Below are 19,577 nucleotides of genomic sequence, written 5' to 3' on the forward strand. Positions count from 1 at the left end.
AATATAAAATGAAAAAAAAAAATCAGCAAGTGATGGATTTACAACAAGATGCATAGACAATGAACATGAGATCATCAGAGCTGGAGACCAGGGTAAGCAAAGATGAAAAACAGCTGCATCATTGTGATGGGAGACCTGATGGACTATATGGAAAATAAATCCAGGCAAAATAAAGACTGAATTTACAATATAGTTGAACATTGTGAAGAGAACCACATGACTGCATGTATCATCCAGAAACTGTATAAAGACGGTCTGCTGATAGAAAATGAATCAACTTACAAAAGCACATACAATAGGCACATTAAAAGGAAGGGGATTGGTTCATAAGACCATTGATTGTGCATCTTGTGAACTATGACAATAAGAGAGAGGTAATAAAGGCAGCCTAGTTAAAGAAAGAGATCCGCCTCTATGGTGCATGCATCTACCTGGACCATGATTTAACGACTAAAGTGAAACAACAGCGGGCCTTGTATAGACCTTTGTAAGAACAACTAAGAAAGCAAGAGGTCATTTCAAAAATCCTGGCTCCAGCAAAAGTCAAAGTGTACAGGACTAGTAAGAAAGGACCTGGAGCAGAAAGTCCTCTACAAGTTGGATGGAGAAACAGAAATGGAACAGGAAAACAACACAAGTGCAACAGTGGGAAATGGTCTAATGAGGAGTAAAAAAAAGATCTCACATTCAAGACTAACAGACCAACTGCTGAATAGAAAGTGCTGAAATTATCTGCCTGAGGGACCTTTTGTTTTTCTCTTTACAACGGTATAGGCCTGATTTACTGACAGATGGAAAACTTTATTTATAGACTAATGGATGGTTTCTCCTTCGCTACCTCTGCCTGTGTGCGTGTGTGTGTGTGTGCGTGTGCGTGTGGGTGTGCGGTGGAGTGGGATAGGATAGTATGAGATGGAGAGGTGGGGGTACATGGGATATGGTGGGAAGAAGAACTGGCATTTCAATACATCCGCTAAAGATGTACATACTGTGAAAAATTCATTAGTATTAGAAGTGAGTTTATGAATTAAATATAAAGTGAGTTTGCAAAATACATAAATGTTTAAATAGAAGATGGAGAAGAGTAAAAATGAAGGTGTGTTTTCTTCAATTATTTGTCCTGTTTCCTTCTTTTTCTGTAATAATTTCATAAATTGGGGACTTTGGGGAATTGAGACAGTAGTACCGCTGTCACTGAAAAATGGAAGAATTTTTGGTTGTTCAGACTTGAGGTGAGGTGACTAGTTTTACACCAATACAGCTGTAGAAATGGTTGAAGAAAACCAAACTTTCAGAGCTTACATATTTTCTCTCTTTTTCTTTTCTTTATATAATTTTTGAGGTTGTTATCTTCTCTACTCTTTTTTCCCTCCCTACAACTCACCTTTCCAACCCACCTCCATATCTGCCAACACACCTGTTTACAACAGATAAGGCATTAAACAAAAAACGTTGCGAAATTATTGTAGTATATCCATGGACAACAGACACATTTGAGAAAACAAGAACGTGAGAAACTAAAGATAACCAACAAACAGCCATGTACACTATGGCTCATGTAGCTCAGCTTAGAGAGGAGTGGCTATGATAATTCAATCTGATGTAGGCCTTGAAAAAGAAAACTGTATTATAGTTAAAGTAGTTAGATAGGTCAAGGGATCATCATATTAGGAGGATATTTAAAGCTGACTGAACCCAAAGCCAGACTCCTCTACTATTAAGATACACAGAGAAGAAACAGTGCAAATATCGTGAGGAGAGTATGCACAGAGATTAGCCTTGTAGTCATATGGAAAATGACTCATCCATACATCCAACTATTTGGAGATTAAACAACTTGCTTTTACAGGATAAGAAATTGGAAGGACAATTCCAAAAGACACCTATTTAATATGTAATAAATAAAACAAGAGTACACAGATCTAATTATATTATGGGAAGAAGCCCAAAACATTTATGAGGGTTCTTCTTTCATATTCATCTGCGAAAAGGCCAAGGAAACGTAACAAAAACAGCAAATGAAACTAATGGAGGATAGACAGGAAGATGAGTAGCACCGAAGATGAAATTAAATTAAAAGGAAAAGCATCTTGAATTAGAATATTTGCGATCAATAGATAAATGAGGTTTACACAACATGAAAGTTATGATGAGGGACCAAAATATCTAACAGTTTGGACCCATAAACTTAATAGACAAATGAAGAAAGCTTGGAACACAATCTTCCATAATAACTCTTATCTATAAAGACGAGAGGGATGCCACAAAGTCTTCCTCATATAGGCCCATACTGCTGATCATCACAGACTATAAAATAATATCAGCAATATTAGAAAGTAGATTAAAAGCTATTATTACAGATTTGATTGATACAGATCAGTGTGGCTTTATTCCAGGAGGGCTCTTGGCAGACAACATTAGGCAAACAATACATTTAATTGATTATGCTGAGAAGCAAAAGGAAGACTTTCTCCTGATAACATTAGAGAGGTCTTTGATTTAGTGACTTGGCCTTTTATGTTTGAGATGTTTAAGAGTTTTGGCTTAGACAAGAAATGTAGCTTTTAGTTAAAAGCAATTTACAGTAATCCAATTTCCAGAGTAAAAATGAATTGTACACTGTCAAGAGGAGCCAGTCAGGTAGACCCTCTTTACTATGTTTTATTTGCTTTATATATATATTGAAGTGCTAGCAGTAGCAGTTACACAAAATGCAGACATAAAAGGAAAAGAAATGCATAAATTAGCACTTTATGCTGATGATAAAATCTTTTTTTTTTATCACCAAAGCAATCAGTGTATAAATTATTGACAACAATTGAAGAAGAATATAATAAAGTCTTATAAATTAAATGAAAACAATGTAAATCATTAGGAAAACAAGTTAAACAAGCTTTGAAAGATTGTTATAAACTTCAATGGGACATTTATGCATGACATTTAAGCAAACCAGAATGGCAGTTTTTGGTGTCTAATATTAATATTCTTTTGGGAGCAGGTTGAGAACTACAAAATATTTGTGGTATTAATTTACTAGGAAAGATAAAAATCAATTGACATGTATCTCTTTAACATATTGCATGTTACAGCAATGAAGGAGGTGACAATGATGTTTTGTTCATTTCCTGTATTTATTTATGTGTTGGTTAACTGAACTTGTATAAATATTATAAAAAATGTGCAATGGACTCTGAAGTAAGCAATGGTCTGGAAGTTGATGAAGTATTAAAAAAAGATACAAACTGGGACTTTGATTCGGAAGAGTTACTGGAAAGTCAGAGTGTGTACTGTACCAGGGGTTAAAGAAGGAGAAAGGTGGTGGCAGGTCATGCAGTAGCCCTATCTTGGTGGATTAGTGGAGAAATGCACCCAGCAGAAGCTTATCGTGTTGTGTGCATTGAAACCACATGTCAGCATGTTGCATTTTATCCTTCCTCCCTTTTTTGTCATCTCAATTTTCTGCTGGGTCAAAAATGCCACAAAAATAGAGATCAAGACTACTAAAGCATCTAAAATGCAGTACATTTTGCTTAATGATTTGTCTTTTGCACCTGCCCCACTCAACCAAACATATCAAAAGCCACCACATATCATTGAAGGAACAAGAAAAGGCAGAATAGTATGTGGCTTTTGCCCTATAGACTTTCCCTATACAGTAGCTGCAGAGCATTAGATGGTATATATAAGTAATGATATCCAGCTTGAATAGACGAGGAGTTTTATTAGATACTCCTCTATAGTCAGTGTATCATCTGCTGTAGATGGGGGTCAGCAACCCCCCAGTTTGGAGAGGCAGACAGGAGAACCGGAAAATAAGTTAATAAATGTACTGCTGGGGACAGGGACAGCAGCAAAATGTATTGTACCCACCTAAATAAATAATCAAGTGTATATTCAATTTTTTTTTTAATTCACTGCTTTACCTTTCCAACAAACCACCCCCTCCTTTGGGAGCACATTTTCTCAACTGTAGAATTTGTGTATTCCTATCAGGCGGGGAGTTCTGGTCCTCTGAAATGAGGCCAACGCGGAAGTAACTTAGAGCTGCATTCTATCAAAAGGCCACCAGGGGGCGACCGTTTCGTGTTCAAAAGGACATCCGTCTCCATACAAGTCAATGGGGAATTCACCAACTTCTCACTTGATTTCTAACCTCAGTAAACGTTTTCAAAATGTGTTTATGGTCTCAATCGCTAGTTTAAAGCCTTCTGCAATGTAGTCTGGTGTTCATTTGTGAAATTTTGGCCTCCCTGATTTTATATTGATAAAGCAGGGTATGCATTGGGGCGTGGCTACGTCGTGATTGACAGGTTGATTGACAAATGTCCTTGAGATCCAGCCCTCGCAACCAATCACAACCTCCCCACTCTGCCGTTGGCTCCGCCCATGACTCCGCCTCATGCCCATATAAGTAGAATCCGTGGTTTTATTTTTCCCAGCATGCACCTGAAATTTTCAAGATGGCGCTGCCTAGATTCGAAACTATTGGCCTCCGAGCAGCAGTCCACAAACCAATGGGTGATGTCACGGATGTTACGTCCATTTCTTTTTTACAGTCTATGGTCAGAAGGTGCTGTTGCAGTGTACAGCAAACAGTGCACAGCATTCATGGGAATACTGAAGCTCTACATTTGAGAAGATGTAGTGCCAAAGGAAAGTTCTATCTGTTGGCAAATAAAGTCGTACAAATATTCTCAATATAGCGTGCATTTCAACTGATATTGTTTTTTTTTTAGGTGGCTAAAATATGTTTTGCTGCTGTCCCCGTCCACAGCAGTAGCTCAAACAAAAATCATAACAGCAGATGGGGTTTGTTCCTTCATCACTTCTGTCACTCACCTCCCTCCTCCTCTCTCTTTCTCACCTTTTCTTTTTTATCTGTCCCTCTCTCTCTGGGCTCTTCTCCAGTTTACATGATGAACTGATGGCCAATAAACAAACATTGGCTCCGGACCTCTGCAGTCAGAGAGGACAGAGCAGCAGGGCAGAACAGCAAGGTTGCCATATCACTTTCCGCATGATCCCTCTGCAACGCCTACTCACTGTACCTCACCAGCAGCACAACTTTTCAGAGCATGATGATAGCTGCTTAGAAATGTCCAGTTAATGCACAGGAGGGCAGAAGGGCAGTGTAGTGTGCAGAAAAACTACCTTTAAATATTCAGCCAGTTTCAACTAAGAATGACAAGATGCATCTGATGTTCTTGGTAGCCAAGACTGTGACTTCTGACCTGCGCCCTTCTTGGACACCACAGAAAGGTGTCAGACAAGGCCACATTTTTCAATATGGACAGTTTGTACCTATCATGCACATTTCCAAGATTACATTTTGGGACTCTACTGGAATATTTTTGCTTTTATTCACAGTTAAAAGAAAAACATTTTATTTATCCTATAATATATATAATATATATATATATAATCCCTTTATGCAACCCCTCAATTCAGCCTATGTCAGAAACAGGTCAATATAGCTCCTGTCTCTAATAACTTTCAATAGTATCCACTCACTAAAGAAGACAATGGGATGAGTTAAAAGCTCCACAAAAGTATTTTTCAGGTTTCAATACTTTTTAGGGATATAATAAAAGTGAAGAAGATCAGACACAGGTTTATTAATCAAGTCAGAATCAGTTTGTTTGTTTTGTAGTAAACATTTTAATTTGTGACACCAAAGTGACTCAGTGATTAAGACCAACATTTATAGTTAATCATTATATTCTGCAGAGCATTTCCCCCTCAGCTCATTCATTATAACTACAAGAGCAGCATTTTCATTACTGGATTTTTGGAGCTGAGGTTAATATTTTAAAGTAAAAAACAATACACATATATATATATATATATATATATATTTTTTTTTTATTATATCAAAAGATAAAAAGAAGGATTTCTTAGGATCTCTTAAATGTAATAGCACATGTTACATTTCTGTACTGTCATTTATTGAATATTAAGTTTTAATATACTTGACGGAATCATCCTAGCATATATATTTATAGAGTACCAGTGAAAAGTTTGGACACCAGCCTATTTACATGTGTTCATGCCTATATGTGTTTTAGGTACAGATATATCTTTGGCCTTTTTAATCTCTTGAAACAAAATTTCTGTTTTGAGTCTAAGGACATGACAGCCATTATCTGTTAGCAAGGATAAGACTGGAGGGAGAATATTATCACCAGTCATCCCCCCACACACACCTTGTTCCCCCCCAGTGGGTTTGTGTTAAAAGGTTCCAGACTTCCACTCATTTAACACTTGAGTGAGCGTGATAGAATTATGCTCTCCACCGCCCGTCCTCTCAGAAACTGGCACCGGCTCTGTAAAGGTTTAATCGGCCATCATGTCAGATACATTGGAACTTCTTGTCATCAAAATCCCACATCTGTCGCTTTGATTCAGTCCTTCTCAATCTGCCTGCTTGTCCGTCCTGTTAGTGTGTCTACCTGCCTTCATCGTCTGTTAGTTTGTGTCAGCTTATCTGGCAAACTGAGTTATCTACGTGTCCTTCCTGATCTCTCTAAATGAAGTTTGGGAAAGAGAGGTTAGAGAAAGTAACAGTGAGTTGTCTTTTCTTTTTTGTTTTGATGTTCAGGCAATAGTTTGGGAGGCAATGAGGTACATATAAGGAGCCCTTCTTTTGATTTTCCTAATTTGGAGCCATCTCCATTAGGCTTCTAAAATAATGCTATTCCTAAAGTAAAGTATAATCGGCTGTCATACTTGATAAATCTCAGCTCTAAACTACATTGATTTCAAACTACATAAAAGTTCAGACAAATGTAAAGGGAGCATTTGGTCATGGCACATTTCTAAAATGAAACCAAAGCATACAGATGCAGCTCAAATAGGGAGGTAATTGCAAAATCTATAAAATTCTAATGCATTTTACACAATGATATTACTGCTGAATATAAAATGTATAACCTCAAGATGCCCTTCCTAACCAATTAGTATAAAATTAAAGTTTCAATTCAAATTAATAAGAAGGAGGAAACCCTCAAGCATTTGCTAAAGTCAGTTGTTATTGAACTGCAGTGTATCTTCGTTTAGTCATTACTATTTTTGCTACTTCACTTTTTGCACCTGAAACCAGAAGACATAAATTAACCCCACTACAAAACCAACCTGCATAGATTGCTACATAAGTATACTGTGTGTCTGATTTCAAGACTCTCAACAAATACAAATAATTTTTTTTTAAATACATGAGAGTGATTTCTACTTCAAACAATGTCCTCTTTGAACTTACAAACCATAGAGTGAGATAGTTTTGCAGATAATTACAGTCAGGCACAGAATCAGTGTCCATTTGAAGTGGAGGTGAAGATACTGTACTACTGACGTCCACTGTTCAATCATATTCCTGACTTTCATTTGTAGGGATATGAAACAATATTTACATTCTGGGGCAGATATCTTTCTGCATCAGTAGACTAGCCTTCTGTGGAGGGAGTGGGGGGGGGTTGACCTGCTCAGCTGTTGTTGAGCAAGGCACGAAAACCCTTTTTGCGTCAGGGCTGGTGCTATTTTGCTATGTAGCTAAATGTCCAAGGAGGATTTTTCTTATCTTCTAATAATCATAGTCATTCAATAAATCTGAAAGGCCAGAAAACAACTTCAGTTTTCATAATAAATTGAATGGCAATATCAGTCATCAAAGTAGTATAACTTATAATATGTATTTTGCACATATTGTAAAAACACAGGCTATTTATATGTATGTAACTGTATATTCCTTATAATGTAGTTGTTAAGTATTTCTTTAGTGCTACTTTTATATACGTTGTTCTATTTTCTAGGGAAATTAATTGTTTCATTCTTTTCTAATTTGAAATATTTTAATATCAGTTGTCTATGTGTCTAGCATGGAAGGACTACAATTACTTTTAACTGTGCAATTGTGCATTGTCTAATGACTATTCAGATGACCATTGAACCTTGTTGCAATGATGATAATTTCAATGAGAAATGAGACTGAGCCCATTCTTGAAGAGAAAGGGAAGAAAAAGGAAGGCTAGGTTGAGCCTGTTTTAACAGCTGCATGCACCCTTACCCTCACTTACAGCTTCACATTTGAGATAAGAAAAATTCAGAGATGCTCAGAGAGAACATGGGTGTTTTGTGTTGATGTGTGTTTGTGTGTGCATGAGTGTGTGTGTGTGTGTGTGTATGCGTGTGAGAGGAGAAAGCAAGAGAGTAAGACACTGGAACATCGCCATATCAAGAGCAGAGCACAGCAGGGCAGGCGGAACCAAAGGTCTGTTCCACAGGGGGAGTGATTAAGGCGTTGTGCAAGGCCCACAGGGGAGAGAAAGGCCAGAAAGAAGAGCTCATTACCCATAATATAGACGAAGAAGAAGAACTCACACCCAACACAGGGTGCAGACACGCTCACACACACACACACAAACACATACACATACACACACACATACACACACACACATTTTCCATTTTCACAACAGTGCTTAGTAATTCAAGCTTCTTGAGAACTGAGTGCTTCTTAAGTGCAGCGAAGATAAATACGTTGTTGATTTAGATTATTTTTTACTGCATTAAAAGGAAAGACACACACAAACCAAGTAAGTGTAGACCAGTTAGGGATGGGTGAGGAGGACGATCAGCTTTTAAGCACCTGAAAATGGACTTAAATTGATTTTTTCCCACCACATTAACAAGTTGAAACACCTGACAATGGCTGCAGCTATTCTTTCACAATGCTCAGAACAAAACATAAGCTGACAGATCTAGTTCATGTCTTGTCTTGAGCTTGGAAAAATATTTTTATACAGGTTGTTCCAGTACTTGGTCTGAAATACAATTTATCATAAAACAGGGGTCTCTGCATATAATTATTGATATCTTTGTAACCCATGATGTAATTTGCACCCAAACTTGAACGGGGATTAAGAAAGCAGAAGTTCAGGTTAGAATTTTCTGAATTTTGACATTTATTGAAGGTGAAGGAATAATTCTAAAATGTTTTGCGTTTGATTTTCTTTTAGTTTTGGACCGGTTGTCAAAAACGAAACAATTTGAATATGTCACCTTTGTATCTACACTTTTCACTATTTCCTGACATATTATTGACCAAACTAAAGATTTCAAGCCCTCGGCTGACCTACCTGGTTGATGATGTAGATGCCGTAATCAATCTTCTGACGTCTAAGTATAGGGTGGAGGTAGTGGAGCCAGTACTTCAGGTGGTTTTCCCTGTGACGGAACGGGATGATGATGGCGACCTAAAGAACAGGGATGGTTTTTCAGTTGGTTAGGGTTAGGGTTTGTTAAAACATAATTTATCCACTTTATCCATTAAGTTTCATAATTTATTCAAAGCTTGAAAATGCACATCTGAAACTCTTTCTCTGTGAGAGCTCAAAAGAGTATTTGTAGGTGTAATTAGGCACAAATGAGCTTTCTTCCATCCTGTGGTAAATTGTTCTTCACCGGAAAATCATTTCCGTAGAAAACACTCCCTGGTTAATGTCACTGTGTACATGAATTTGCTTCCCACTCATTATGAATGAAGCAGCTGAAGGAAGGAGCTCTCAGTGGAACTGCAGATTTGAGACCGATTCATGGTGTCCCTGTATCTCTGCCCAAACAGTACAAGGTTGAACTATAATTTACTGTGAAAGTTCATGGTAATTTGGCACCCAGATTAAGATTGACATCAAATTGACCTTGGCTGCTTTATAGTTAGGCACTGTGATAAGTGCGTTTACTTTGGTGTTATCTTGACTGCTGATGGAAACACCCTGACCTCATTGAAGTGTCAGGTGGAGGAGAAAACAACTCACTTAAATTGACTAATTCTCTTTTTAGCTTGCAAGAATTGCCCCATTTAATGTAAAAAAGTGTTTGAAGCAGCCTTCTAAACCACTATTGTATTCAGATTTATGGTTTGCTTCTCTAGATTGAATCGAACACTGTCCCACTGAGACAAAACAGAAGATCATTTCTATTAGTAACAGAGAAAAATGATTCTCATTCAGACAATTCTGTCATAACATTGAACCAAGTATTCCTGAATTTTCAGTAAATACCCTGAAAAGTTTACTTAAAAAGTCACTGATAAAAAAAGAAAAAAAAAGTTTTGTGACTTACTATCTCAACTCGTAATTTGGCTTAATGACATTTTTTACTCATTTAAATTTTCATCATGCATAACTTATTTATTTTTTCTTATACTGGAAAAAAGATTCCCATAAACAATGTGTGAGCATATGTGTTATTTTAAACATGTGAAATACAGACAGAGACACAAACCTTCCATCGAGGCCGACAGTCAGGGGGGGTGTAGCGGCCTCCCTCCGTCACATTGGGGTTTTCTTTCTGCACTCGTTCCATCGTCATCTGGGAGCTGAACTCGATCAACAAACGTCCCACTGAGGAGAGAGGGAAAGAGAGAAGAGTTAGCAAGATGAAGAGGATAACAGCAAAGAAACAAGATGATGGAAAGAAAGAAATCTAGAGAGGGGAGCAGGGGATGTAGGGAGTGAGGGACATCGAGAGAGGGTTTTAAGCTTCAAAGCAACACTGTATGTGTATCAAAGCAATCTGTGCAGAAATAATGATTTCAAGGGATATGCTCTGCATAATGCAACAATTAATAAGATGCACATATTTTGGAAAACATATATTCCTAAAAAAATAAACAAAGACTTTGAAGTCACTCAGAGTAAACACAACATGAAAGGTAATTACTCATTGCTGAGTGATGAAGTCACACCATATGTTATATCACTACAAATCTATCCATCATTCCTTTGAGTGCTAACAGTGTGTGTGGATGTGTGTTTGTGTGCATCTGATTGCAAGTAGCACTAATTTAAAAGAAGGGTTTGCTTTAAATCTCTGGCCCAGATGATAAATACAGCCACTCGTTGTGGGGCCAGGATCATTAAAACATACAAGCAAGACTTGTTTTTTGGGCTCCAACCAAAGCCCTGCAACTAGATCCTCATTTTAACAAACCTGACTTTGAACAGTCACTCATTAGTGCATGTCCTTCACATCAGTGTGGGACTAAGAAGTAATTAAAAAAACATTGCATGATGTTTATTATTGGAAATACACTGGATCATGTCTGTAGAAGTGCTGTTTTCATGAAGGATGATACTCATTTAGGTTACCTCATCATATTTATTGCTAATTGCATTTGTGTGCAATAAATACCACAAATTGAATATTTCGTCAAGGATAACACTGCTGATGCATTATATTTTTCTTGTTGTTAACTAACAGGGGCTATATAGGCTATATAGGCGGTCACCTAGGGGTGCCAAATGAATGGGACTTTTTTTGTGTGGTTGTATACAGCTTTTAGAAGTACGCACTTGTTCACCCTACTTTTGTTTTTTTCCCTCTCTCTTTTTCCCGTTGACTTGCATGGGTTTTCATCTGGTTTGTTTTTCAAAGTCTTACTGGTCAGTCAGTTTTTGACCGACAACCACCAAAGTTCATGTGTTACCTCAGGCTATGCCATCAAACACTATGGGCCCCATCTTGCGGTCGGCGCACAGCGGATGATGGGCGTGGCACATGTGTCTTTGTTAGTTTCCCCCGGCACAGTTCTTTCGCTTCTCGCCCTGCGCCCACGTTGTCTAAATAACAAATGCACATGCACCAGTCTGTGTGCCTATGGGCGTATGGTCTTAAAATAAGGTGTGGTCAGGCGCATTGGTGGCGCGTTGCTATTTTGAGGCAGAGGAAAGAGATTGCGCTACTGACAAAAAAAACAGGTCTAAAGTCACTGGTGCATATGTTACTGTTATTTAAAGGGCGCATCATCAAGAGTCCAACATACTCCCAGATAGGCAGGTGCGCGGCACGTAGACACTGTGCTCGTTACGCACACACGGGCACGCAGCAGCACGCAAACATGCAAAACATCACTAATAAAAGGACCACAATGTGAATTCGTATTATGATGTACATCAACATATTAAAAAAAAGTCACAATGACGTGCCACTATGTATCAGAATCTGTCAATCGCAGTAATGATCAATGAAACTGTCAATGTAGTAACAAATGGGCTTGTCTTTTTGAAACAGAATAGGCTGTATGAAGTGTTGGGCAATCGTGTCTTCAGACAAATATGCCTATAGCTGTTTCTTATGGCCACACTCAAAGATGAGGTGAAAAGAATCATAACAGAGATAAGTTAGATGAAATACTGCTGCACGTGGGGATAACAGCGCACTCTTTCGTGTAGTCTCTAGGGATTCATGGCATTCAACTCAGCTATAGACTGAAAAAAAGTGAATGAAACGTGTTTTGTAAAGAATGAAAAGAAGAGCGTAAACCCTTCTTAGTTTCTCAAAGTATTTCAAAGTATTGTGAGATGGACTCTTGGTTTTGGTCTTTTCAAGGAGTTTGTTGACAATAAGTAAACTATAGAATAACATCAGCCTCATCATTTTCAGATGAACAAAACTACCAGGGCAATGATTCTGCTTTCATTGATCCAAGGCAATATATATATTGTGTTGAATGAATAAATGAATGCATGAATACACAGGTTGAGAGCACTGCACTGCTCAGGAGAGAAAGAGAGAGATGAGGCCCATACAGGTATATGTGTGTATAATCCACTTAGCATTGACGTACAAGCTTTGTGTTGAGAGGTCTCCTCCAATCAACGCTCCAAAGGCGAGGGGGGGGGAGGGGGGCATGATCAATGCCAACAAGGTTACATGTTCATAACACACCTCTTTATCATACCACAAGAGCTGAATACAAATTGTCCCAACAGCTTTCTCCCCTGACCGCATCTGTCAGTCACCCTCCATCTTTTCCAAACACTCATGTCTCTCCTTTTTTTTTCTCTCTTCCTCTTTTGCATTAATAAGAGTAAGTGGAATGTCGTGTTTTCATCTTGTCTCAGTGTGCTGTCAGTTAGCTCTCACACAGCAAAAAGAAAGGCACACTAAGAGAAAATACACAATTTAGCACTAAGCGGGAGCTATGTTTAGATTGCTAGTTGGGTTATTGTTTTTTTTTACACTAAAATAACTGATTGTGCAGTTACCTTTGAGTACCAGGTAAATGGCATAGAGGTATATCTTGTAAAGCAACATATTAAATATACAGTTTCATCACAGTCTGTCCACCATCTGTTTTAAATTTAAACAAATAACCCACTTCGGAGTCCTTTTTTATGCTTTATTTGGAGCAAGTCTTAAATCCAGTACAAGGCTAAAACATGCATTGTGTGTTTTTAGTGCACTGTGTCTCTGCAGCAGACGAGGCTCACTTAATACACTGTAATATTGCAGTGCTGTGTCTGCTTCTTGTAGGTTTACGAACTGAGTTGTCAGTAACCACAAAGAACTCTAGTTAGTGTTAGAAGTGTTTCTCTTCTGGGTTCAAAGCGAGGCTTGTAGAGCTACATTTATGCAATGACTGTATGAACATTTAACAACACCCAACAAAATATTGGATTGTTGTTTTAAGGTCCTACTAGTTGTGTGTTGGTTGGAACAATATTTGAGAGTTGACTGCCCAACATCAATCATGAACAGGAATGTTTTAGGGTGTAGGTCTGAAGATCGATACCACTCTTGTGCCTGTGCATTAAAATTGGAGCCGGAGCCAGGAGATGATTAGGCTAGCTTAGCATTAAGACAGGAAGCAGGGGTAAAAATCTAACCTGGGTCTTCCGATACCTTTAAAGCTCACTAATTAACACAGTGTATCTTGTTTCTTTAACCAGTATGAAACTATAAATGGAGAAGAAGAAAAAAACAAGCTGTGGTTATGTGGCGTGACTACTTCTTATTAATAAAACAACAAAAACAACAACAAAAAACAGCCACACAAAAATGCTATTTGGAGTCTTTTCATCACCAGGAGTTTCCTTGTTTTTTTTAAACTTTGGACAGAGGCAGACTACCCCCCCCCCCCCCCCCCCCCCCCCCAACTTGATAGTGGCATAGATTTTCACAATATTCAGATAAGCATATTTTCCCAAATTCCCAAATTCCCATTATCCCAGGTCCGAAGAAACACCTCATCAGTTGATTGTGGTTTGACCCCCAAATCTGGTGTGGTAGACATGAGGGCTTTTTTTTTTTTTTTGATAGCAAAAAAAATCAAAGCAACTGAAGAAAACTAATTAGCTGTACAGCAAGTGATGAACTTTACTCTGCTGCATAGGCTGCACTGTGGAGCTCCAACAGTGTTGTTGTTTTGACTGTGAAGATGGTGACAGGTAGAGGTCAGCGAGCTTCCAAATCTACTGACATGATCAGAGGAACCTTTTTAAAATAAACACTCTTCCTGTTGTGCTCTGACACAGCAGACATGAATAATACAAAGTGTGCGTATGCAAAAAAGAGAGAAGATGGAAAATGTGTGTGTGTGTGTGTATGCAGGTAAAATGAGAGAATGTAGAGAAATGATAAATAAGTGTTGTAATCTGGGTTAAGACGATCGCAGTGCAATTATTACACATACACACCCAGGCACACAATATCTCATGCTTCTACTGTATGTGGTGATATTAGAGTAAGTAATACATTATAATCACAGTGCTTTTATTTGCTCTATCTAGGACACAAGCTGCACTTTGGGGGATACACCACTGCGTTGTCTGCAAATATACACAGGAATCTAAACACACACACACACACAAACACAAAACCTATAATTTCCTACACAATAATAATGAACCAAATCTCAAAGTTATTAGGTTAGCAGCCCATGTTTGACACAATGCACTTAGAGGTGACATGTGGCTGTAAACACTCTAAACACACACACACACACACACACACACACACACACACACACACACACACACACACACACACACACACACACACACACACACACACACACACACACACACACACACACACACACACACACACACACACACACACACACACACTTTTGTTCTGAATGACCTCTTTTGTAGGATTAACCCTTATCCTACAGACTGGGGTACCCATAGACTCCAGATGTATACGTTTTGTCTATGTCTTTCCCATTTTTTACTACTGTGTCAATCAGTTGTTCCTAATGACTTCATATTATTATTTTCTGTCGCGTTTTAATCGTTGGTTTAAATATACCAATGTATAGGGGTCCCGAGGGGACAGACACAGATTTCCTGTGTTTCTGAGAAGAAATAAGTTTTGAAATACATTTTGCTGTGTTGGTTGTTTCTTACACTAGTTTATTCTTGGGTTCCCCAAGGACCCCAGTCAGTAGTGCTTGTATATTAAATATGCTGGTAGGATGAGGGTTAACTTGGTAGAGACATGATAATAACTGATAGCAATGCTTACCAAAACACTAAAAATGCTGCTAGACCAAACTTTTAATCAATTAAAATGATCATTTTCAGATGGTTGTACAGCAAGAACATTCACCAACTCAAATGCAAAAAAGTGAATCTATTGTGCTGAATATACATAATCTAATCTACAAAAACACTGATGACAAATTATCATCATAAGCTATTAAAAATGAATTTTGTTAAACTGGAAGTTGAACAATTCAAAGTATTCAATGTTTAATGTTATGAAAATGCACATTTTTAATGGGTTAGCTGGCAAAATAGTTCAAAGACAATTAATTCAATCATGAAATGACTGTTACAACTGTAACTGATTCATCTTCAACTGATTTATTGTACCAATGCCCCATTCAAGAGAACTGTAATTTCACAATGTTTCACATTGATTCATTTGTTATACAGCTTCATTGTTTGAGTCATCCAGTCTGCAATTATCCTGCTCTGACACAAAGTATAGGATACATTTTTCAGAGAAATAGAAGAAAAGGGGCATTGTCTTGTTAAATATTGTATATAATTCTTTGCTTAAAGCTCTACAAAGCAAAGTTAAAATGGCAAACCTTGAAAATATGTCTTAATTTCCAAGGACAGTGTTAACAGTTAAACAAAGTGCAAAATGAATACTAACAAAACATCTTACTGCAAAGGGGCTCAGGGTCAAATCTGAACAGACAGACAAGGTTTCATTTAGTTGAATTTGGCAGTCTGTGTCATAACTAAACAACTTCATCTTACCTCTAAAGTCTGAGCACATACCAACAGTGTCAGTGGTCAGACCATCTGACCGAATAAACGACGCGACAGGCTGGTTGTTAATCAGGCGTCCTGTTCTGAGACTTTCTCTGCCTTGATGTTACTTATGTGACAACTGAAGCGCTGCCAGGGTCAGATTTGAAGGAAAAGTTGTGAGTTTATAATTGAGTTTGGCTCTTTGGCCTCAGGATGAGGGCAGAAATGAGAGTAAGAGAAAGTGAATAAATGCTGAGGGGAGAAAGGGAAGAGAGACAACGCAAAAAGGGAGAGATTGTTCCTCTCCTCTCCTGCCTCCCACTGACAAAGACTGACAATGCAGATGTCCAGCTCTCTGAATCTTATTATCCTGTCCACTCTCTCCTTCTCTATTTCTTTCTCTTTCAATCATTTACAAGTGCTTCTACCAACTGTGGACCGTAATTGGTATTCTTCCAGAGATGGGCAGAAAGAGAGAAAAAGAGGTTGAGAAAGACAGGGGGAGTGGGGAGAAGAAAGAGATGTAATAAGAGGGAAGAAAATATGTGTGAGAAAAAAAGAGAAAGGGAAAAGTCAGCAAGTACTTGTACAAAACCTTTCTCTCTATCAGATCTTCAACTTTCTTTCTCTCTTGCCGTTTCCTTCCCTCTGTTTCGTTCTCCCTCTTCTCGTCACCTCTTTTCAGAAGTCCTAATTGTGAATATATCCTCTTAAAATCATTACTGGCAAAAGCTTCAAGTATGAAATCCTGTTTGTGTGTGTGCGTGTTCGTGTGAATTTACTGGATCAGAGGATTATTGGTATCTAAGAATCTCCTCGATACTAGCAGCCACAGACACGCGAAACATCCACTCATCCGTTTGTGCGGGAGCGTGTATTTATGCATGGCACCCAGTATGTGTGTGAAGAGATAAAGAGTTAACGGCGGTGTATTCACATCTCACAAACAGTAAGCACAAAAGGCGCAGTGTGCGTTGCAACATCCAAGTACTGATAGCTGTGGTGTTGCAAGCCACGCTGCTGCTGCTGCTGCTGCTGCTGCTGGAAAATAAATTCCAAAAAATGACGAAAAGAAAACATGAATGTTACGGAAAGGATCATTGAATTCTTGTCAATTCTTCACTTAAAAGGATTGCTGTTCTGCATCCATCTCGCAAGTGTCATGTGCCAATGTTTCCTCAAGAGCAACAGCAGAGACAGATTTTCCAAAAATAGTCCCATGGTGGCTAAATTTCTGACGGATACTAAGGTAAAGTAGTGTTAAAATGTTATCTATTGCAGTGAAATGAACAGAAACAGAACAGCTTTTTGAAAGGTGAGAGAAAATGATGGAATGCTTTTACAACTGTTGGAAGTCAAGATCTAAATCCAATATTCTGTCAGAGACACGTGCATCAAAGAATATAAAGTAGAACCAGTTCCAGCTTTACGTCAACCAGCAGAGATGATGCAGCATATACACATCATCCACAGGTCAACTGATGCCACCACATTATACTGTATGGCAGCAAGAACAATGAGATATGGGGTAAAGAAAGGAGAAACGGTTCCAAATAGTTGTAATGGGAGGATTATTTCTGGTATCCAGGGTTTCAGAAGTAGATGCTTTGTTAATTTTCAATGGACAGTTTTTAGGTGACTCACAGTTGGAGCACGTCCAACTTGGATGGGCATGACACTCCTGGTCCAACCATCTGAACCCCTTTTTCAATCTTCTTATTTCTTTATTTATATTTTCCTCACTCTCTGATTTTTTTATCCTGTGTTATTCTATTTTTTCCTGTCTATTTTTACACTTTCACCCTGGTTCCATATTGGCAATGGTCTTGGCCCTTAATGCAGAGTTGATTAGTGCCTTTTTGTGTACTGCTGTGCGGACGTGTGGCCGGGTGCCACTTGCTGGATGTGCACCTTTGATATCTGGATCCAAACGTTTGTGCATCTACCACATGGCAGATTGATCCACAACATGGGAGGGAGGGAGGGAGGGGCAAGTGGTAGGGGTATTTGGGATGTAATAGTGTGTTGAGTACAGGGTGGGAAAGATGCTTTTTTGATATCTTTGAAATATCTGGTTCTTTGATTAAAAAGTCAGTATAAGCCTTTGTATGTAAAGATGCAAGGAGAGAATCCAACCATGACTCCCTAGACACATTTCAGTAAGAAACATCAAAAACAAAGCTTAAAATGATGTTGTGTGCAATGATAACAGTGAGAGATATTCACAAAGCTGAAATAATTTCAAGTGATGGCCATAAAATAAACCTGCAGTGTTGCTGAATTAGCCAGGAGACTCCCATGTTCATATCCTGAGAAACACTGATGATAACATTAAAAATGTAATCTTTCAAATGGGAATTTAAAGTGGCAAGAATGTCCTCCAGAACCAGCAGCACCTCCATTAATGACAACTAGAAAGTACAACATGGAGTGAGTATAAAGACCTTAAGCAGCAGTATTATGAGGAAAGAGTGAGAGCTGGTCACATTATTAAGACTGATTGAATGTGACTGTTGAAGGTGTTCTGGTCATTTAACTACAGCGTGTCTATTTGTGTGAATGTGTGTGCAAATAAAATGATTCGATGAAATCATTTTAAAAGCTCTCTTTGTTTTGGTTATTTCTTTGATCATAAATTCCACTGAAACATATTATAATGTGAAATCAAAGAATACAGCTCTGCCACAGGCATTTCCCCATGGATTTGTTTTGTTCTTACATTCAGGCACATTACTGCAGCAGTCGTAAATAGACAGACAAGCCTTAGCAAGAAATTTCATTAATGAGAGTGAATTTTAAGCAAGCTCATGAAAGTAATTATAGTTCGAAATATTTCAAATACAAGTCCTGATTCTGGAAAAAGTCTCTGATAGCGTTGCGACTTACATCGAGTAATTGAAGTTTTATCAGCATTTATTACAGCGCTACTCAAGGTTTTATTCAATATTAATGTTGCGCATCATTACACAAACAAGCATGGTAAAAACTATTTAATGGCTTGAATCCATGTGCACAGTGTGTTCGCTGGTGTGTTTTGGTTATAAGACGGAAGAGACTGGAAGTAGGGGGGCAAGAAACAGATGGAAAAAAGCATGTAACACAGCATTGTTTTTTGGCAGGAGAAACAGGGTGAATAAAAAAGAAAGAGAGGTGGACAAAGGTGTTGAAAGACTGAAGGGAAGAAGAGTTTGAGATGAAGGGACAGCCATGGATGGAATAAATACAGTATAAAGCAGCTGAGGAGACAGAGGAACATAAACAGAAAATGAAGAGGGGTGCCAGATATTGTGCCATTGCAAGCTGAATGCCATGGCAACACAACACCACTGAAATGAAGGTGGTGTTGTCACAATACTGCAGTACCATTACTGTAATTGTTTTTAATTAGCTTTGTATTACAGGCTGACATACATCAAACACCCAGAGCAATTAATTATAATAATTTTCAATGTAACACACAAGCATGCTTGCACATATCAAAGAGAAAGCCTTCAAACTACTCGTCAGTTGTGCTCAATTCCATGAGATATT

General features: G+C 38.2%; 1 protein-coding gene across 1 annotated transcript in view; it reads right to left on the reverse strand.

Moving 5' to 3' along the window:
• Positions 1–19,577, reverse strand: part of b4galt2 (UDP-Gal:betaGlcNAc beta 1,4- galactosyltransferase, polypeptide 2) — a 144,195-nt gene that overhangs the window by 75,724 nt on the left and 48,894 nt on the right. Inside the window, exons 2-3 of the mRNA XM_053329760.1 lie at positions 10,279–10,397; positions 9,132–9,248 (exon numbers count right to left, since the gene is read on the reverse strand). Coding sequence (XP_053185735.1) covers positions 9,132–9,248; positions 10,279–10,397 — 236 coding nt within the window. The remainder of the gene's footprint in view (positions 1–9,131; positions 9,249–10,278; positions 10,398–19,577) is intronic.

Source organism: Scomber japonicus, chromosome 12 (assembly GCF_027409825.1).
Source record: "Scomber japonicus isolate fScoJap1 chromosome 12, fScoJap1.pri, whole genome shotgun sequence".
Lineage (NCBI taxonomy): Eukaryota > Metazoa > Chordata > Actinopteri > Scombriformes > Scombridae > Scomber > Scomber japonicus.